Source organism: Alosa sapidissima, chromosome 16, assembly GCF_018492685.1.
Source record: "Alosa sapidissima isolate fAloSap1 chromosome 16, fAloSap1.pri, whole genome shotgun sequence".
NCBI lineage: Eukaryota > Metazoa > Chordata > Actinopteri > Clupeiformes > Clupeidae > Alosa > Alosa sapidissima.
In genome coordinates, this window is record NC_055972.1 from 31958958 (window position 1) to 31979113 (window position 20156).

At 43.1% G+C, this 20156-nt stretch overlaps 1 protein-coding gene across 1 annotated transcript in view; it reads left to right on the forward strand.

The window, feature by feature from the left end:
* The first annotated feature begins 4346 nt into the window (after positions 1-4346).
* Positions 4347-20156, forward strand: part of efemp1 (EGF containing fibulin extracellular matrix protein 1) — a 62702-nt gene continuing 46892 nt past the window's right edge. Inside the window, exons 1-4 of the mRNA XM_042066052.1 lie at positions 4347-4529; positions 5112-5198; positions 5347-5392; positions 5908-6183. Coding sequence (XP_041921986.1) covers positions 5121-5198; positions 5347-5392; positions 5908-6183 — 400 coding nt within the window. The 5' untranslated portion in view covers positions 4347-4529; positions 5112-5120. The remainder of the gene's footprint in view (positions 4530-5111; positions 5199-5346; positions 5393-5907; positions 6184-20156) is intronic.

Sequence of the window (20156 nt, forward strand, 5' to 3'; positions counted from 1 at the left end):
GAGTCTTCAGATTTTTGCGTCTTCAAGCCCTGATGGCGGGGTCGCCGTGTAAACGAAAGGCACTTATGATAAAAGATTTTGTCGTCTTCCTTCGCAATCGTTCTCGTATAAACGGCCCCTTAGTTGGCGTTACGGACGTGACAGTTTTGCGTGGCCTATTGCCCCCGTATCGTTATATAAAGCTCTGTTCTCGCTGTCTAGCTTTCTCCTCTTTGAGCTCTTTGAGATGATTTGAAAATAACTTACTTATCGTTAACTTAGATATCCATCTGATTGTTTCCCGTCTCCTCTCCTCGCTCGTTTCAGGCTATCAGTCTCTTCCCCATAGTAGGCTACTTTACTCACTGACTCGACTTTATCAGAATTCACAGATTTCACTGGCTGAGTAGCAGCAAGCGAAATGATGGTTCCTGAAGCTCCTGAAGTAAATGCTGTTATCCTAACCAACGCAACATTTAGCGCAGCTTTGACATCTTACGTGAAAATCTAAATTAGGCTATTATGGTCCGGGTCCGGATAGGATAACGTCAGGGTCCGGACTCGGACCGCGGTCCGCCATTTGGTGATCCCTGCTGTAGCCTACACCAACAGAGTTTTTTGTGAATATCTTGAGAACCGTAGGGCCTAGTATGACCAATTTTTGCATATGTTTGCCTCCAGGGGCAATGTTAACCGGTTCCATATGCAAACATGTGCATAAACAGATACACATGCACACACATACATTCATAGTAATTAGGGATGTTACTTTTGTGAAAAAATCCTGTTTGATTTTTGAGACATAAGTGTTCATTAAATCGATTGTAAAATCGATTTTTCATGTCTACAGACGTTTCCATTTTCAACGGCAAATATAGGTCTAGGACGAACGTAAAGAGGGCACTTGTAGACGCAAGCCAGCAATATTTCTGAGGATTTATTGGCGTGAAGTTTCGTGCCTGCAGGCTACTGCTGCAGGTGTTGTGTGCCTTCTGGTTTTTCCCACCTACTGGTTTCCTTGCGCGTGCTCGCGTTTCTCACCACAGCTGCAGGAGTTGTCAAACATTCACAAACAAGTACTTGTTTTGATTTGAAGTCGCATTTCATATCCAATGATCATTACACTACAACCAATCGTACAAAATACATGTAAAATAAAGGCTATAATTTTGCACACTTTATAGCATTAAAATGGATTCGAACCTGCAATAAATACGCACACCTATGAACCAGACCGACCGATCAGCGCATTATCTCTTTGAGCCCTTCCAATTCGCTGAAAACCGTCATCAAATCACCTATTAATTAACCACGCAAGCAACATTTTGTCTTGCATTAGGTGACAAATGGTATTGCCTTTATCTTATAACTCCTTGTCTGAGCGACTACCAGGCCTATGGTTTTGAAAGTCAAATGTTCCCTGACAAAGACATTCGTAAGAATGTTTATTGACTTGAAAAATACTCTAATTTTTTTGCAAACTCCCTTCATTCAACCGCTTTGTTCTTCTCCATAGTTTGATAAAATCCGAAGTAGGCCTACTTCCACATCGAACTCCTCAAGTTATTAGGGCCTATCACTCGTCCCTCATGTTGCACAGGTTGATCGCATCTATGAACTAATCATGTTTTAGTACTTGTCTAGCAGACAGAGATGGCAAAAGTACTCACTTCCTGTACTCAAGTAGAAGTAGAAATACTTGTGTTGATATACTCTGGAAAAAAAAGTATTACTGTTTTAACTTCTTTACTCAAGTAAAAGTAACAAAGTACAGGCTTGGAAATTTACTTAAAGTATATAAGTAAAATTAGTCTTGTGAATGACAACCATTTTTTTATGCAATGGAACCTGGACCACACAAATGTTACTTGAGTGCAAGAGTGCCAGTCTCTGTTTTTATATCTTCCCCGTATAACCTGTTGGGCCATTTCTAGGCTTTCCCCCCAACATTGCACTGCCTACTTTAGAGGGCAGTGAGTGTGTTCTTTTGGCCTACCATCAAATGCTGGACATCTTCAGAAAGCTGAGATCCTGTAGATTCTTAGGAAGCACTGGCACAGAGTTACAGAGCCTATTGTTTTTTCTTTCTGCCAGATAACAAGCATCTCTGAACTGACCACATTTCAGCCCTCTAGGTCACTTGATATGATTTTAGAAACACAACTGAGCCCTAGCATCAGGTCTTCAAAAGTAGATCAATATAGAATGAAAAATGCGTACTTTACACCATTATTTGCCAAGGTATGCTCATGTGTTTTGTAATGCCCTATGGAAACTCGCCATATAGGACTTTTGGTTACCCAAAATGCATACTGAGAATAAAAGTATGCATTTCTGAGGTTTCTTGTAGACTATTTGGATTGTATGTCAGGTTTTGATATAGAATGACTAACAGGCTGGCTTGTAATTGATGAATAAACTCTTTTGAGGGGTGGATAAACTTTAATAAGAGGTGGATAAACTATTTCTGAAATTTCAGAGGTGGGTAAACTGTGTTTACTTGCGTTTAGCCTCCACCACATCCCTGTTCAAGACCCAATATGCTGCATCTACTTATTGCTAAGGATATAGGCTACAATGCAGCTAGAAGTTAGGGAAGCACCAAAGGTGAGGAGAGGAGGAGGGCATTGTTTTGAAAAATTTAATTGAGAAAACTTAATTGAGACATACTACTATGTGCTAACGTTAACTTTACTGCCATCAAGCTGCAATGATTTGCTGCGAATGAATGCCGCCCAAATCTGTCGAGTCATCTTGTAGTGGTGCGTCAAGTGGAACGTATATTCCCATCCAATTAGCTATTGATGACGCGAAATATAATAACGGTAACTCCACTGAAATTATTTGAAACTAAAGTAACAAGCCAGTTTTGTCAAATGTAAGGAGTAGAAAGTACCGATATTCATGTTAAAATGTAGTAAAAGTAAAAAGTCGCCTCAAAAATAAATAGTAAAGTAAAAATATCTGAAAAATCTACTTGAGTACAGTAACAAAGTATTTGTACTTCGTTATTTCCCATCTCTGCTAGCAGATCCCCTTTTGTTTTTAGCCAGCAGCCAGACCAGCAGATACCCTGACTTTGCTGAATTACTGAAGCTAAGCAGGCTTAGAACTTGGATAAGAGACCTCCTTGGAAGAGAAGGTTCCTGCTGGAAGTGGTGTTGTTGGCTGGCCAGTAGGTGGCACTCTTCCCTGTGGCCAAAAGCCACCAAACAAATATAAATCCCAATGCCCTATTGCAGTGACAGGGACACTACTGCAGGAGATGTTTTCCTTTGCATGAATGTTAAATTGAGGTCTTGACTCACCATGGTTGTTAAAGATCCCATGGCCCTAATCGCAAAGAGTACAGTACTGTAGGTGATTCCCTGATTTGCTAGCTAAATTCCCAACCTGGTTCATTCAATTTGCCCTTGTAATCATCCTCCCAGTTTGTAATTGGTTCATTCACTCCTTCACTCTCCACCTGAAACTAGTGTGTGGTGAACATTCTGGCACATAGGCCTTAATGGCTGTTGTGCGTCACTCAGATGGGTGTTACACATTGGTGGTGCTTAGTGAGATTCCGCTTCTCCTGTGAAGCACTTTGAGTGTCAAGAAAAGTGCTATAACTGTAATATGTTGTTTTTACATTAAATTATATATATATATCTTACATTTGATGTTTGTTAACCTTGTTAAATGATGGTGATTCACTAGTCCCCTTCAGTATTTTGAAGAAAGGAACCAGTTCTGTATGCATTATTGTAACAGATGGGCTAGGTTACTGGTAAAGTAGTTGAATAGCACACTACACATGCACACACACATACATGCACACACACGACACGCACAAAAACACATAAACACACATACACACACACACACACAAACACACACACACACACACATCCTTACACACATGCACCCACACATAAACAAACACACACACACACACACAAACACACACACACACACACAAAAAACACACACACACACACACAAAAACGAACTTACATGCAAGCACACACACACTCAATAAACACACATAGAAGCACACATAGGCCTATACACAAAAACAACCACACCCTCTGCACACATTAAATTACAAACACAAAAAAGGAACAAAGTAGGAAATTAATACAATTTGACAAACGTGACTTATTTTTGTGGAAAAAATGTGCTGGTGTGAGCGGTGATCATATGTTGTAGGCTACCTGTAGTTTTTCCAGGCTACTATATGACGCCGCGGTTATATGCAGGCTTTGCTTAAAGTCACTGTCGATTTAAAACGCCAATAGATGGCGCCATGTCTTGACATAGGCATGCACGTACAGCCATGCCCGATAAGAGAAATCTGGTGATACTGCAATTGTATGAAACCTGTCCCGGGCACCGCCTCCAACATTCCAGAGACCGCATGTTCACAATGACTTCTGCAAGTTTTAAACAGTTCACGTAAATCTTGAAGTTGCTGAATGCTTTCTCTCCCGTGAAGTTCCCGCAACGATCTGGAGCATCACTTGAATAACTAATCTACTTCAGAACTTCTGTGGACAGGGGAACCGCCGGTAGGCTAATGTCAGATTATCATGAAAACATGTTGACACGTTATGTTCGAGGTTACTCCAGGTGATGCTTGTGTGGGCTGTTGACAGGAATCTTGTTAATCAGCATCTGTTTTTCATCTTTTAGTATCTGATTTACGTTACAGCCTTAATTAAGTTGTCGTTGTGAAATGTAGGCTAATCTAGGTCTAATAACTGTAGCCCATAGACTTGGCTACCTACAAAATTTGACAGGTGATTGATTAGACTTACAGTCTAACCTAGGCTACTTGTTCTGGCATTTAGACTCCTAGCATCTCGTTAAGGTTATTGATTGAAATTGTGATGCAGTAGGCTAATATAAAACATGTTGCCAACGAAATCTTAACTCGATTCAAGGAAAGGTGCCCAAAACACGCTGAAGTTGAGATCCTGGACCAAGGCCAACGAAAATAGTAGTTTAGGCAGTTCTACTGCGGGGAGATGTTCGCACTTGCTCAGCAATTCCACCATGGTGTAATAACGAGTGTAAGAACTTAGACTGTCAAGAAAGTTTTGCGAATGAATTTAAAAAGTCTTACACTGTCTGTATTGCTTTTCGTCTAGAGTATCACAATGCATGGATTCGTTGTGATAATTGCAGTTTTCACCGGTGTTGTCTCGCAAGAGGCAGAGGTGCCGATAACATATACGGCAAGTGCTCGACAATAATTTATCATGCAGATTATAATTATATTATAATAATATTAATTATATATTATAATTATAACGCCAAAATATTGTTGTATTAACCAAACATTCTGTGGAATAATACAGGCAATTTGTTTTTTTCCCATACTAGTGCACGGATGGTTATGAGTATGATCCCATTAGGCAAGTGTGCAAAGGTAAATGGAAGGTTATTTTTAAACTGTATTTTAAAGGAACCGTATGTAGGAATTTGGCCAAAACTGGTACTACAATCACATTCAAAATACTGTAGAGCGGTGTACACCATGTGGTAACTAGAGCAGAGCTGGCAACCCAGATGCCGAAACACTACTGACTTTGTGATTACTAGATAGGTGGAGGGTGGCAGATCAGGCTAAAACACAAATATGTAAAAATCAACATCAGTTGAGGGCTGCAACTTCACTTTTTTAAATGACGATATCCTGGCCGGACTACTGTTGTCAGGTGATATAAGTATTTGAAATTAGCATGTCTAGTGACAAATCAGGGCCATTTTATGATTAATTGAATTATATTTCTTACATACGGTTCCTTTAAGGTGTGGTGTATGTTAGGCCTACTGTCATTTTTTCACAGCATATTCAGCATTGTTTAGTGCTTTGGCTATACTATAATCGGAAACTGTCTGTATGACATTCAGTATCTTATTCACTGCTTATTTATCCCTCAGATATTGATGAATGTACCATTTTGTCTGATGCCTGCAAAGGAGGCATGAAGTGCATCAACCACTTTGGCGGATACCTTTGCCTTCCTCAGAGTGCACAGATATTTGTCAGTAATGGTGATGAGCCCAGTACGCCTGCTGACCCAAACTCCCCCAGTGTCCCCAACCAGCCTACCCGTACCCAGACCCAGACTAACCGCAGAGTGGTCCAACCTGGTAGAGGCAGAACAGTGCGCTGCAGTCCTGGCTTCGCCCTTGATGAGCAGAACCTCTGCAGAGGTGAGAACTGCTGCTGCTCTCTCCTGCTCCTGCTGCCGCTGCTGCTGTTACCTCTGTGTGACTGAGATTGTATGTAGCCTACAGGGGCAAGTTGCTTGTGAGAAACAAACTGCATGTTATACATACACTCACACAGCTCTCTATTTAAATACAAAACATAGCACAGATCAACACATAAATTAAACTAAATTTCGGTAAAACACACAAACAAAGTTTCTTGTAACTGATAAGATAGAAGAAAAATATAGCAGGAAATAGAGCTTACTTGAAAGTCGAGATTGAAAGCAAGTGTGATTTCTCCCCTTATCAGCAGAGATTCTTATTTCTCAGTGAAGTCATCCAGGGCAGTGTTAGCATTTTTGTGAACCCATTAGAGGTTTATGAAATTTTGATAGATTTGACCTAAAAAGTGATCAGATCTTCTTTATGAACTTGTCATAAAAATGTGAAACCGATGAAGCAAGAAACACAAACTTTATGTTTGTAATTTGTATTTCTTTTTTATTAGACCTAGCCTAATTGTTGTCTTTTTTTTTGTAATTCCCGACCTAAGGTTTCGGCATGATATTTCTTGTGGATTATTGTCCACACATCAAAACACAAAATTTCATCTGCCATTATCTATTGGTAGATCAACTTGTGTTTTTAGTTTCATTAGCCGCATTTACATGGACATTTTTATTTCAATCCGATTGAAATGAATCTGATGAAAGATTTCAACCGAACTGTTTACATGAACGCTAGATAATCCGATTGGCGTTTAGTCTGCATTTACATGGAACATGCATTTATAGTGCCTTCATGCCACATCGGATATTCGGGAATTCGGACCAGAGAAAAAAATGACTTGAACTTAAAGTCGGGTCGGATTTTTTGCTCGGAGACTCGTGCGGAAGTCTTGTGCTCCGAGGTATCCGACTTGACGTCACTATCATATTCTCCAACCACGCGGGCCTCCCTTGCAACAACACGAGGTGAATTTCACTCAATCTAAATTAATCACTATCACTAAATTAACACTTCAGATAGAAACACTCACCTGAGACATTTTCCTTCTTGCTAAACCACAGTAAACAGTTCTAACAATTTATTTATTTCCTGTATTTGCTTTCTGAGCTAATCTCATGAAGACTCTTTTTTGGGGTGTCACGATTTTTAAAGTCGGGTCTTCCGAGCTTACGAATGGCATGAAGGCAGTATTACTCATGTAAAAGCTCCTAATTGTATTGCTGCCATGAAAACTCATTTGTTTACATACATGCACGCACAACCAATGATCTTAGCGCACAACCAACAACGTTTGTTATGGGCACAGCAATCAACAACACAGCAAAATAAAATAAATACTAATTAGGCTAAGCTTAGCTTTGTGGTCCGCTGAAAATGACAATCGTTCCTCACTGTTAGGTCTATCTTCAGTGATCATGCATAATGTAATGAGTATTGTTTGTAATGTAAAGAATGTTACTTTTGCCAGAGTTGTGTGTGTCATGCAAACCTTTTAAAAGTTTCATAGTTAAATGCATTGGGGTCCTATCAGTGTCACACTCACAGCGTAGCCTGATGTATTTTCTCCCCTCCCTGACCCAGTGTTTTTGCTCTGTTCGCGGATGAAGTGAAGTCCGATTTTTTGACCTATCCTTCTCTGCTATAGTGCCAGTAGCAGGTGTCTCAGCATGCTGTGGGCCTCTGAGCCAGGAAGGTGCAAATGGAAAGCCCCTTTAAGTCATTTCTACTTGTCAGTCAAGTGCCCCGATTTCGAATTTTCTAGATGGCTGCTCCCATTAACAGTAAATGTGAGCTGTAGATAGAGTCCGTAGGTTACGCTTTCTACAACGGGGCTTATTGCTTAATTCTGCAGCCGGTTGCACCAGTAGAACGTAACTTCTGGTAAGTTTGAGTGCAAAGTTGATAACCTAATGTTCGGAATAGCTAGTCTCAAACTAGTGCTGTTCTAAATTTCAGTTGCACCACCATAACTTAAGACAACTTAACTAATCGACCCAGGGTCAAACAAGTGTCGCATTTAACTCTTTCTGGTCTGAGCAAAAATGGACAAAAATTGACTCCTTAAAGGAGAATTCCGGTGTGATATTGACCTAAAGTGTATTGAAACATGATACCGAGTGTGAACGTATGTCTCATAGCCCATCTCGACTTGTCCCCTGCACTCCAAAATCTGGCGCTAGTTAGCCAATGCTACCAACAACTTTTTCAGTAGTGGTGCTTCGGCATCGGGCTAGCCATGCAAATAAATCACTGTTTTACACCCATTTACGAGGCTCAATGTATCTCCACACTTCATTGGTAGACTTCCTAGGGCCCTGACATTTAAAACGAGACATTGAGAACTTTGAAAAAGCACTGGTAGTTTACTTACAAGACGATTTATACAGACAGTATCTTCACGAAGTTTAACGTTTGCAGCCATCTTGAATTTAGTCACGATAAGTCGAGCAACGAGTAAGAATGAACAGGTATGATAAGGGATCAGATTCCAAAAATAATTCAGTGGAAATGCATGGATTCCAGTTTCTTCCAGTAGCAGCAACTGGAATCCATGCATTTCCACTGAATTATTTTTGGAATCTGATCCCTTATCATAGCTGTTCATTCTTACTCGTTGCTCGACTTATCGTGACTAAATTCAAGATGGCTGCAAACGCTAAACTTCGTGAAGATACTGTCTGTATAAATCGTCTTGCAAGTAAACTACCAGTGCTTTTTCAAAGTTCTCAATGTCTCGTTTTAAATGTCAGGGCCCTCGGAAGTCTACCAATGAAGTGTGGAGATACATTGAGCCTCGTAAATGGGTGTAAAACAGTGATTTATTTGCATGGCTAGCCCGATGCCTAAGCACCACTATTGAAAAAGATGTTGGTAGCATCGGCTAACTAGCGCCAGATTTTGGAGTGCAGGGGACAAGCCGAGATGGGCTATGAGACATACGTTCACACTCGGTATCATGTTTCGATACACTTTAGGTCAATATCACGCCGGAATTCTCCTTTAACTATTTCTTGTTGCTAATGAAACCTAATGAAATCTCCTAATGACCTAATGAAATCTCAATAAAAGTTTGTGTTTTTTCTTAAAGCCTGATAGATAAGCTATAAGAAAAGATATGTGCTGTAAAGTGGTTAGAAGAACTGAAATCAGAATCGGATAACATCGGTATTGGCAGGTTAAAGAATCAGAATCGGAATCGGCCCAAAAAATGACACCTGGCTTTGAAGTCATCAACAAAAGACTGCCCTTTTCTTAGTTTATTACCTGGAGTTTCAGTGGTTGGATCGACAACTTATAACAGAGCCATTAGTGCCTTGAGTCGTATTCTCGGCATGATTTTCCTTGCCCAAAGGCTGTGATATAGGGATTTGGCGCTCCAGTATTTGTTAGGGCTATAGCTTAGCAATCTAAAACGCATGGTCACTTGTAAATAGCTTAAACAAATTTCGGGGTTTGTCCAGTCCACATTGGGGTGGTTTTGTTATCAAACGTTGGCACCTGAGGCAAAAAGGTTGGTCTTATGTTTCTTAATCACTTATGGGTGTGTTTGGGCGTAACATCCTTTAAACCAATGAAAATGACATCTGTCATTTTCTTTAACATCAAGAAGCGCAACTTCAAACAGCGCATTTGAAGGAATCTGCTTGCACGCGAGACCGTATGGAACAGGTATTCCACTAAACCATGCTTTACTAAAACCTAGCAGAGTATAGCCTACACGCATCTGCACTTGTCTATTATTTGAAGTCATTGGCAAAGTGCAACTAACTTCACCGTGGTGTCATAGTCAACAACAAAACAGTTATATTACATTACATTACATTTGGCTGACGCTTTTTTAGCCAAAGCGACTAACAACATGGTAAACAGTTTAAGCTTTAGAGCAATTCTCAACAATTTTAGGACAATTTAAAAACATTAGAGTACAGTAAGAATAAGTGCATCAGTGAGTGCTGTTTTTACCAGTTACTTGTCAGTTTAAGACGGCTGGTGAGTGCTAGGATCCGTAAGACTTGGTGTAAGTGAAGCTATGAGAGGAGATGTTCTCTAAAGAGCTGGGTCTTCAGGAGTTTTTTGAAAATGGAGAAGGATGTCCCTGCCCTTGTAGGAACTGGCAGTGCGTTCCACCAACGAGGAACAACAGATGAGAAAAGTTTGGATTGGCTTGAGCGTACCGGTGGTAGATCTAGACGTCGTTCGTCTGAGGAGCGCAGCGGTCTGGAGACCAGGCGCTGAAGTGGTTTCACTGCGCAGGCTGGGAGACCTGTCAGGAGGGCGTTGCAGTAGTCGAGTCGTGAGATGACTATTGCCTGAACCAGAAGTTGGGTAGCATCTTGAGTCAAGTAAGTCCTGATTTTCCGTATGTTGTAGAGTGCGAAACGGCATGACCGGGCGACTGAGGCAACATGATCTGAGAAGTTTAGTTGGTTGTCGAGAACAACTCCTAGATTTCTTGCAGTCCTGGTAGGTGAAACAGACAGGGAGTCAAATTTGATGTTGATGTCGTGGTGTATGGTAGGTTTAGCTGGGAGGACCAGCAGTTCAGTCTTTGAGAGGTTCAGCTGGAGGTGGTGTGCCTTCATCCATATAGCTATGTCTGAGAGGCAATCCGAGATCCGTGCTGAAACCAAGGGGTTATCAGGTGGAAAGGACAGATAGAGCTGTGTGTCGTCTGCATAGCAGTGGTGAGAAGCCATGCGAACGGATAATCTGTCCCAAGGAGGTGGTGTAGATAGCAAAGAGAAGGGGGCCCAGCACTGAGCCCTGGGGGACCCCTGTGGTGAGATGGTGAGGTGCAGATAGCTGACCAAGCCATGATGCGTTAAACGAGCGTCCTGTGAGGTAGGATTCAAACCAGGAGAGAGCAGAACCGGAGATTCCCATGTTAGCGAGTATAGAGAGAAGGATGTGGTGTCAAAGGCAGCCGATAAGTCAAGCAGAATGAGTACTGATGATCGAGCGGTCGCCCTGGCTTCTTTATATACATTTAATTACTTTCACTATTGACTGACATGGGTTACCATCGAAAACATAGCCTGAAAAAAGCAATACTTACCCCAATAATACCCCAAATGACTGAATAAAAAACCTAAGGACATTAGAGGAGTTGCTGCTTACTGTACATCTCGTGACAGTGTGTCTTCAGCTGTGTCTTCAGCCAGGGTTTTCTTGGTCAGTGGCGTAATGCTTTTTAGATAGTGTAAGATAGTGATTTTTAGATAATGCGCCAAGACCTCACCTTAGTTGTCGTTAATTGCCACACCCCTGAGCGCATTGTTCAATAAAACAGATTCGCATGGTGAAAAATCAGAATGTACGATAGGAATAAGCTTTGCGTCATGATAACAATACTCTTTGTGTTGGGTCAAAATAGGGCCCTTAGTGTCTGGAGTTACCCTAACCAGTCAAATACATACATAAAAAGTGCCATCAGTCGGTGGATCTCTTCAGGGGTTGTGTCTACCCAGCAAGTGTGATTGACCTGCGACGTGCAGATGGGCATACGATTGGTGTGGTTACAAATGTCAGTTATCATTTGAGTAGTGAAAAATAATTGGAAAAAATTCAGAGCTGTGGTCATGCAATCTCTAAGGAGTGAACACCACATGGGCGTTTAGGTGTAAATGGAGGCAAAACATTGCTGATATCAGGGTCATTGTAACTGTTGTTGGTCCATTTGTCTACTCCCAAGTCCAATTACACCACGCTGACTTCCACGTCCAACACGTCTGCTACGTCCACGTCCAACACGTCCATGTCCAACACATCCACGTCCACCCACATGTCCCCTATAGCCAGTTTCCTGACGAACTCCAGTAACTTCAGTTACTTTATAAATTCGAACGTAGTGCCTACTTATATTCGAACTAGGCAAAGATGTAACTTATGTTCTACTGGAGCAACCGCATGCTGTCCTATTTGTGTCTCGTTAAGCCAATAGTGTTATAAAATCAATAGTTACCATCTGTCGCTGTTGCTATTATGTTTGTTTGTGTGAAATACTGTGTAAATTCAAAGGAAAGGGAATGATTACTCATAATGTCAATTATAATTCATTCATAATGAGCCTTGCGGAATTTAGATGGATTGGCAATATAAGACGTCACTCGTCAGGACCAATGAGGGAACTGGGAGTGGTCGAAGGAAATCGTGAAGCTGTCCGCGCGCTGTTGGAAATAACAATTGATTATAGAACCCCTGTTAACCTAATGATTCTGTGATGGGGTGGTGGTAGTGTAGTGGTTAAGGAGCTGGGCTAGCGTGCAGTAGCCTGAAAGTTGTCGGTTCAATTCCCGGCTTCCACCGCTGTGCCCTTGAGCAAGGCACTTAACCCCAAGTTGCTCCGGGGACAATGTGATCCCTTGTAATAGCTGACATATGTAAGTCACTTTGGTCAAGAAGTGTCTGCTAAATGTAATGTAATGTAATGTAATGATTCTGACCCCGCTAGATATGGAGAAGTTTCAGTCAAAGTAATATTACTATCCATAGTAGGCCGATGTAAGCCTACCCACGATACTGTTACAAGAATGCCTTCTAGCTATTTAATTAGACTCAACTTCCTCAAGAATAGTGTGCAAGGCCCTCCTCGGCCGACTAATTCGGGAGGCGCCATTTACTGAGTAATGATCCTAGTGTGAAAGTTGGTCAGAGGCTATAGTGCTGGCCTGGACCACTATACTCATCTGGACAGAACATCTTACCGAAGCTACAGAGGGTTCAGGGTGTGCTAAGGTTAGCTGTCTAATTCCAGACTACTAATAAAATCAGTGACCCACCACAGTACAATACGATGGCCAGTTCTCCTGGTAGCATGCCTACTTTCACTGATTTAGCCCCACGGCCCTAGGGACTAATCCTAGCCGTTCCCCCTGGCACATCTTAAACTTTGAGGGATATCTAAAGAAATTCTAGAAAACTATGCGGGTCAAAGCATAACAATTTATGTCAGATACAAGCTATTCATCCAATACATTATAGAAGGTACATCTAAATGAATAATGTGAAAGTTACGAAAACAGGTTAAAGGAACATTTAGGAAACCATATGAAGCAATCAGAGAATGAACATACCAGCTCAGAGGATGATGACTACACACCTTAGTGGTGCGGGAGATTCTGACTACAGAATGGCTCCTAGAATGCTCTGTGAACCTCACTTAAATAGGCTACCTAGTTTGTGGTTAGTTACATTGATATGGATCACATGATTGGAGGTCAGCTGATTTGGGATCACATGGTTGGAGGTCATCTGATTTGAGAGTACTTTGATGAGACTTGAGACCATTGTTGTAGTGAGAGTGCATTAATCAAGACATGACAATGTACACATTACATTTCCTGCTTCCTAGTTAGTTTCTCCTGTGAAAAAGGCAAAGGTTAGAGATATAATCAGAAGTTGTTGTAGCAGCAATATGTGACAATGGGCCCACCATGAGGTCATACCATCATGTGGTAGGGTAATTAATCAACAGTTCACATGATCAGGAGTTTGATCAGTATAGAAACATTACAGGACAGTATAGGACTCCTTACAGCAAAAAAGAGAAAGACATGCAAAAAGAAATGGATAAACTGAATGAATTAACAATACCACAGGTTTTGTTTATTAATCGTATGTCTTGTTTGAGTTTGCAGATCTGGCTGTTTTGTAATTATTTATTGCCTATAATGTGAATAGTAAGCCTAAGTCACTCACTGTCTTTCAGTCTTTCACTAGCCTAAAGTTATAAATATGATACAAACCAGGTCTGTATTTGTAGGAAACGATGTACTATATGAGTACCACCATATCTGTTATCACCGGCCATCGCAGAAAACGGCATCATGCCAAAAGGGGCAGAAATCGCCTTAACCTCCAGCAACTTCAACGGTCCTCACCTACAGAAACCTCCTTCTCCATGGGCTTGTGGAACGGTCAATACGCAGTCAACAAATCGGACTTCATAGCTGGCTATGCCAACCACCTTTCGTTGCAACTCCTTGCTCTCACTGAGACTTGGATCAAACCAGAGAACACTGCCACCCCTGCTGCATTTTCCACTAACCTTACACTATCCCACACCCCTCGCCCATCTGGACGAGGAGGTGGGACGGGCCTGCTGATCTCCAACAAATGGAAATTCACCTCGCTACTGCCTTCAAACAAATATGGCGCATTCGAATTCCATGCCATCACAGTGATCGCCCCAGCAAAACTCTACGTGCTGGTCATCTACCGCCCTCCAGGCCAACTAGGCGACTTTATGGACGAACTTGACACTCTGCTGTCCTCCATCCCTGAGCATGACTGTCCGCTTCTTTTTCTCTGCGATATGAACATCCACTTAGATGCCCCAGGCTCAGCGGACTTTTTGGCCCTGATCCACTCCTTTAATCTCAAACTGGTTCAAAGCCCACTGACTCACAAAGCTGGCAAAGAGCTTGACTTGATCTTCACTCGGAACTGCAGCACAGACACCCTCTTGGTGACGCCTCTCCATCTTTCTGACCACTTCTTCATCTAGTTCAACGTCAGCCTGACAGAACAGGCTCCGGCTCCTCAGCCGATGGTCACGTTCCGCCACGTTCCTGTCTCCGACGCACTTTTCCTCTGTGGTTGCCTCCGCTCTACCTCCACTCAACACCTTCTCCTCTCTGGAGGTTAATGAGGCCACAGACTCGCTCTGCTCCACACTGAGCTCGTGTCTAGACGAGCTGTGCCCTCTTACCACAAGGCCAGCTCGATCCAAACACTCTCATCCATGGCTAAATGATACCCTCCGATCGCAGCGCACCAAACTCAGAGCCGCGGAGAGGAAATGGCACAAATCCAAACTAACTGATGACCTCAAAAACTACCAGACACTCCTGACCTCCTTCTCAGCCAGCATCACTGCTGCTAAGACGGCTTTCTACAATGACAAAATCAACAGCGCTACAGACACTCGAAAACTTTTCTCAACCTTCAAATCGCTACTCAACCCTCAGCTGCCTCCTCCTCCATCCAGACTTACTGCAGATACCCTCGCCTCATTTTTTACAAACAAAGTGGCGGCAATGAGCAGTCAATTCTCTACATGCCCACTCAACGCATCTGACTCAGATACCGCACTCCTACAACCTCTAGGGACTGCTGGAACATCTTTTTCAGCATTCACACCTCTCTCCGAGAGTGAAGTATCTACACTCCTGACATGCAGCCGTCCTACCACATGCTCGCTGAACCCTATACCTACAAGCCTACTTCAGTCCATCAGCCCGACCATCGCACCAGCTAACACACATGTGATCAATGCCTCACTAACCTCCGGCACATTTCCAACAGCGTTCAAAATGGCCCAGGTAACACCATTACTTAAGAAAGCTTCTCTCAACCCTGCTCAAGTCGAGAACTACCGCCCTGTCTCACTCCTACCTTTCCTATCCAAAGGCATTGAACAGCAGTCTCCAAACAGGTCTCTGACTTCCTTTCACAGAACAACCTTCTGGATCCAAATCAGTCTGGGTTCAAAAGCGGCCACTCTACCGAAACGGCTCTGCTGTCTGTAACAGAAGCCTTAAAAGAAGCCAGGACGACCGCTCGGTCATCAGTACTCATTCTGCTTGACTTATCGGCTGCCTTTGACATGGTTAATCACAGGACGCTCGTTTAACGTATCATGGCTTGGTCAGCTATCTGCACCTCACCATCTCACCACAGGGGTCCCCCAGGGCTCAGTGCTGGGCCCCCTTCTCTTTGCTATCTACACCACCTCCTTGGGACAGATTATCCGTTCGCATGGCTTCTCACCACTGCTATGCAGACGACACACAGCTCTATCTGTCCTTTCCACCTGATAACCCCTTGGTTTCAGCACGGATCTCGGATTGCCTCTCAGACATAGCTATATGGATGAAGGCACACCACCTCCAGCTGAACCTCTCAAAGACTGAACTGCTGGTCCTCCCAGCTAAACCTACCATACACCACGACATCAACATCAAATTTGACTCCCTGTCTGTTTCACCTACCAGGACTGCAAGAAATCTAGGAGTTGTTCTCGACAACCAACTAAACTTCTCAGATCATGTTGCCTCAGTCGCCCGGTCATGCCGTTTCGCACTCTACAACATACGGAAAATCAGGACTTACTTGACTCAAGATGCTACCCAACTTCTGGTTCAGGCAATAGTCATCTCACGACTCGACTACTGCAACGCCCTCCTGACAGGTCTCCCAGCCTGCGCAGTGAAACCACTTCAGATGATCCAGAATGCGGCGGCACGCCTGGTCTACAACCAACCCAAAAGGGCACGTTACCCCGCTGCTCATCCAGCTACACTGGCTACCTATGGCGGCCCGCATCAAATTCAAGGCTCTAACGCTTGCCTACTAAGTAGTCTCCGGTTCTGCTCCCACCTACTTGAATGCCCTCATACAGACATACGCTACCTCCAGACCGCTGCGCTCCTCAGACGAACGACGTCTAGCTCTACCACCGGTACGCTCAGGCCAATCCAAACTTTTCTCATCTGTTGTTCCTCGTTGGTGGAACACACTGCCAGTTCCTACAAGGGCAGAGACATCCCTCTCCATTTTCAAAAAACTCCTGAAGACACAGCTCTTTAGAGAACATCTCCTCTCATAGCAACACTTACAACAAGTCTTGCTGATCCTAACACTCACCAGCCGTCTTAAACTGACAAGTAACTGTTAAAAACAGCACTCACTGATGCACTTATTCTTACTGTACTCTAATGTTTTTTAAATTGTCCTAAAATTGTTGAGAATTGCTCTAAAACTTAAACTGTTTACCATGTTGTTAGTCGCTTTGGCTAAAAAAGCGTCAGCCAAATGTAATGTAATGTAAATGAGTACTGATTGCAATGAAATACACAGGTTTATCTTGCACTTGTTTGTGTTTTAGCTAGGCTACTGTTGGCCCTTGCAGCTCAAGAATGATGGGTATGACTAAGCATGCCACCAAGAACCGCAACTGTTAAACCTGATATGGATTTATGTATTTTACATGTACATCATGTGATATAATTTATCTGAACTTGATCAATTTTGTTATGTCGCCCCCTTTTTGGCGCTAGGGGTTAGGGCATACCTGTCAACACTCCCGTTTTTCCCGGGTTCTCCCGTATTTCAAGGTCATCTCCCAGCACCCTCCCGTTTTGTTATTTCTCCCGGAAAACTCACGTAATTTGCATGGTCATCAAACTTCATTTTAAAATCATTGATCCATTCATTTTTTCTATTAGTCTGATCTTCCAAGTTGCCAGATTGCGTATATAAAATACACCCTACACATACACGATCACTTAGTTTCAATTTCAACCGTTTTGTTATAGGCGAAAACCTGGCAACCCAAAACCCAAATAAGGAAGCGGGTGCCGACTGCGCAGCCTGAGTCTCGTCGTAAGCAAGCGGGCTAGTTGAATGGCCTACTCCAGGACTAGCTGTTGTGAAATTGTTGGAATTTAATTGATTAACACATCACATAAACTGTTATTGAGTGTTGTTGATACACTGAACTTGTGCCCTCGGAACCAAATCTGACAGCAAGCAGCTTTGGTGTTTTGGAAGTAGGTAGGTACATAACTGGCATGCGTAAGGTAATGGTAGGTAAAAGCAACGACCGAAATGCAGTGTTGAAACACGTGTATGAAACGTCTACCTCTAACTTAAACGGTAGACTAAAGTTGGAAGCAGAGAGAACTGGGGCATGGCAGAGGAGATCTTTAACAGCGGCAAAAACACATTCAGGACTCCACACAAATTTTTCCTTACAACTAAGGAGACTAGTCAGTGGAGAGACAACAGAATAAAAATGTGGACAAAACCCACGGTAGTATCTAGCCATTCCCAAGAAGCGGCGCAACTCACGCTTATTGGTTGGTAAAGGAAAATCAAGGATGGCTGTCACCTTTGCCTCAACAGGCCTCACTTGGCCCTGTCCCACCTGCTTACCCAAGTAAGTAACCACTGCCTTTGCAAACTCACACTTTGCAAGGCTTAGGGTCAATGCAGCATCAGCAAGCCTGCAAAACACCTGGTTCAAGGACTCCAGATGTTCGTCCCAGCTGTTGGAATAGAGGACTAGATCGTCCAGGTATGCCTCACAATTATGTACCCCAGACAAGACCTTCTGCATGAGGCGTTGGAATGTGGCGGGTGCATTTCGCATCCCAAAGGCCATTACTGAATATTCCATAAAATCATCTGGTGTTACAAATGCAGAGATCTCAGTTGCACGGGGAGTGAGGGGCACCTGCCAATAACCTTTAAGGAGGTCCAACTTGGTGACATAACAGGCTGCTCCCACCCTGTCGACACAATCTTCCATCCGTGGGGAGGGAAGGAGTCAGGCTTGGTGACACTGTTAACCTTACGATAGTCAGTGCAGAACCTAAAGGTTGAATCAGGTTTAGGTAACAGTAAACAGGGAGAACTCCAGGGACTTTGACTGGGTTTAGCAAAACCATTCTTTAACAGGTAGTCAACTTCAGTCCTCATCACTTCCTGTTTTGGCTCAAAGTAGAGCTGACATAGGGGAGACCACACTGAACTTAATGTTTAAATATGATGTTGGTTTATTAACGAATGATTTGTCCGAAGTCAGTAAGTGGTAAGCAAACCAAAAGTGTCGTGCATATCAGTATGATGTAAGTGTAAAGCAAAAAGGTGAACGGGCGAGGAGCGACGAGCGCAGCCAGCCCTCTCATCGGCCCACCAATTAGCGCGGCGCGGCCCACAGCAACAGCTCCACCTAAAGGCGACAGAACAGCAGCAGTAGGAAATGCAGGCTGGATTACCCACACAGGGCCAAGTCAGGGAGAGAGACACCCAGCACGGCATAGCCGGGCGTGACAACGGGTGTGACAAGAGTGGCAGTATTTTGCTACAGTTGACTTTAAACCAGGCCAGAAAAAGTACTTAGCAATACGGTGATAAGTTTTATTTACACCTAGGTGACCAGACAGAACATGATCATGGGCCAACTTCAAGACATGGTCACGGTAACCTGTAGGCACACTATTTGATAGGTGGCATTCCACCCCGCCTCAGCAAGCTGGGATGTCCACTTGCGCATGAGTACCCCATCATCCCAAAAGAAACATACACCAGTTTCAGGGACATTAACTTTTTCTACTGCAGCCTCAATACAGTGAAGTAAAATGGATCGGACCTTTGTGCAGTGCTTAATTGTCCTTTGCCCATTTCTAAAGCAAACTCTTTAGTGGCAGGCAGGTCAACAGGATCAGACACAGGAATATCAGGCTCAACAGATAGCTTGCACTCAATAGGCTCACAAGGAGCAGTCATGAAGGAATCAGAGAGATCAACAGCATCCTCACATTTCCTTGCCTGAGCACGCGTTACAGCGCAAGCAGGAAATACAGAAGGAAATTGCCTGGTTAAATCAACATCACAAGCAGATGGACTGCCAGACAAAATAGGATGCGGGAAAACCTTACCACCTGCAAGGTCATTCCCGAGAATGACAGTGACACCCTCAACTGGCAACTGTTTGCGAACACCCAATTTGACATATCCGCTCATCAAATCACATTTCAAATACACAGTGTGCAACAGTACTTTAAGGCAGCCAAGCTGAGGACTGAGTCCTGTCCTGACGCATAGAGGGAGTAAAAATGGAGCGATGTGTCAACACAAACTCATCGGCTAGTACTGCGGCAGCAGACAGAGAGGTCACCTTCTGCTCATTCAAATGAACAACAACATTTTCTGGAAGACCATTTTTAAAGTCTCCAAAAACATTCATTCTTGGAGCTGCTCAAAGCTCTCTGTGTGTGTGGCTAAACACCATTTCTCAAAAAGAAATTTCTTTTCCCTCGCGAATTCAACAAAAGTTTGTCTGGCTGTTTTCACATAATTACGGAACTTCTGCCGGTAGGCCTCAGGAACTAACTCAAAGGCCCTAAGAACTGCAGTTTTGACAGCATCGTAATCAAGGGACAGTTCAATTGGCAAGG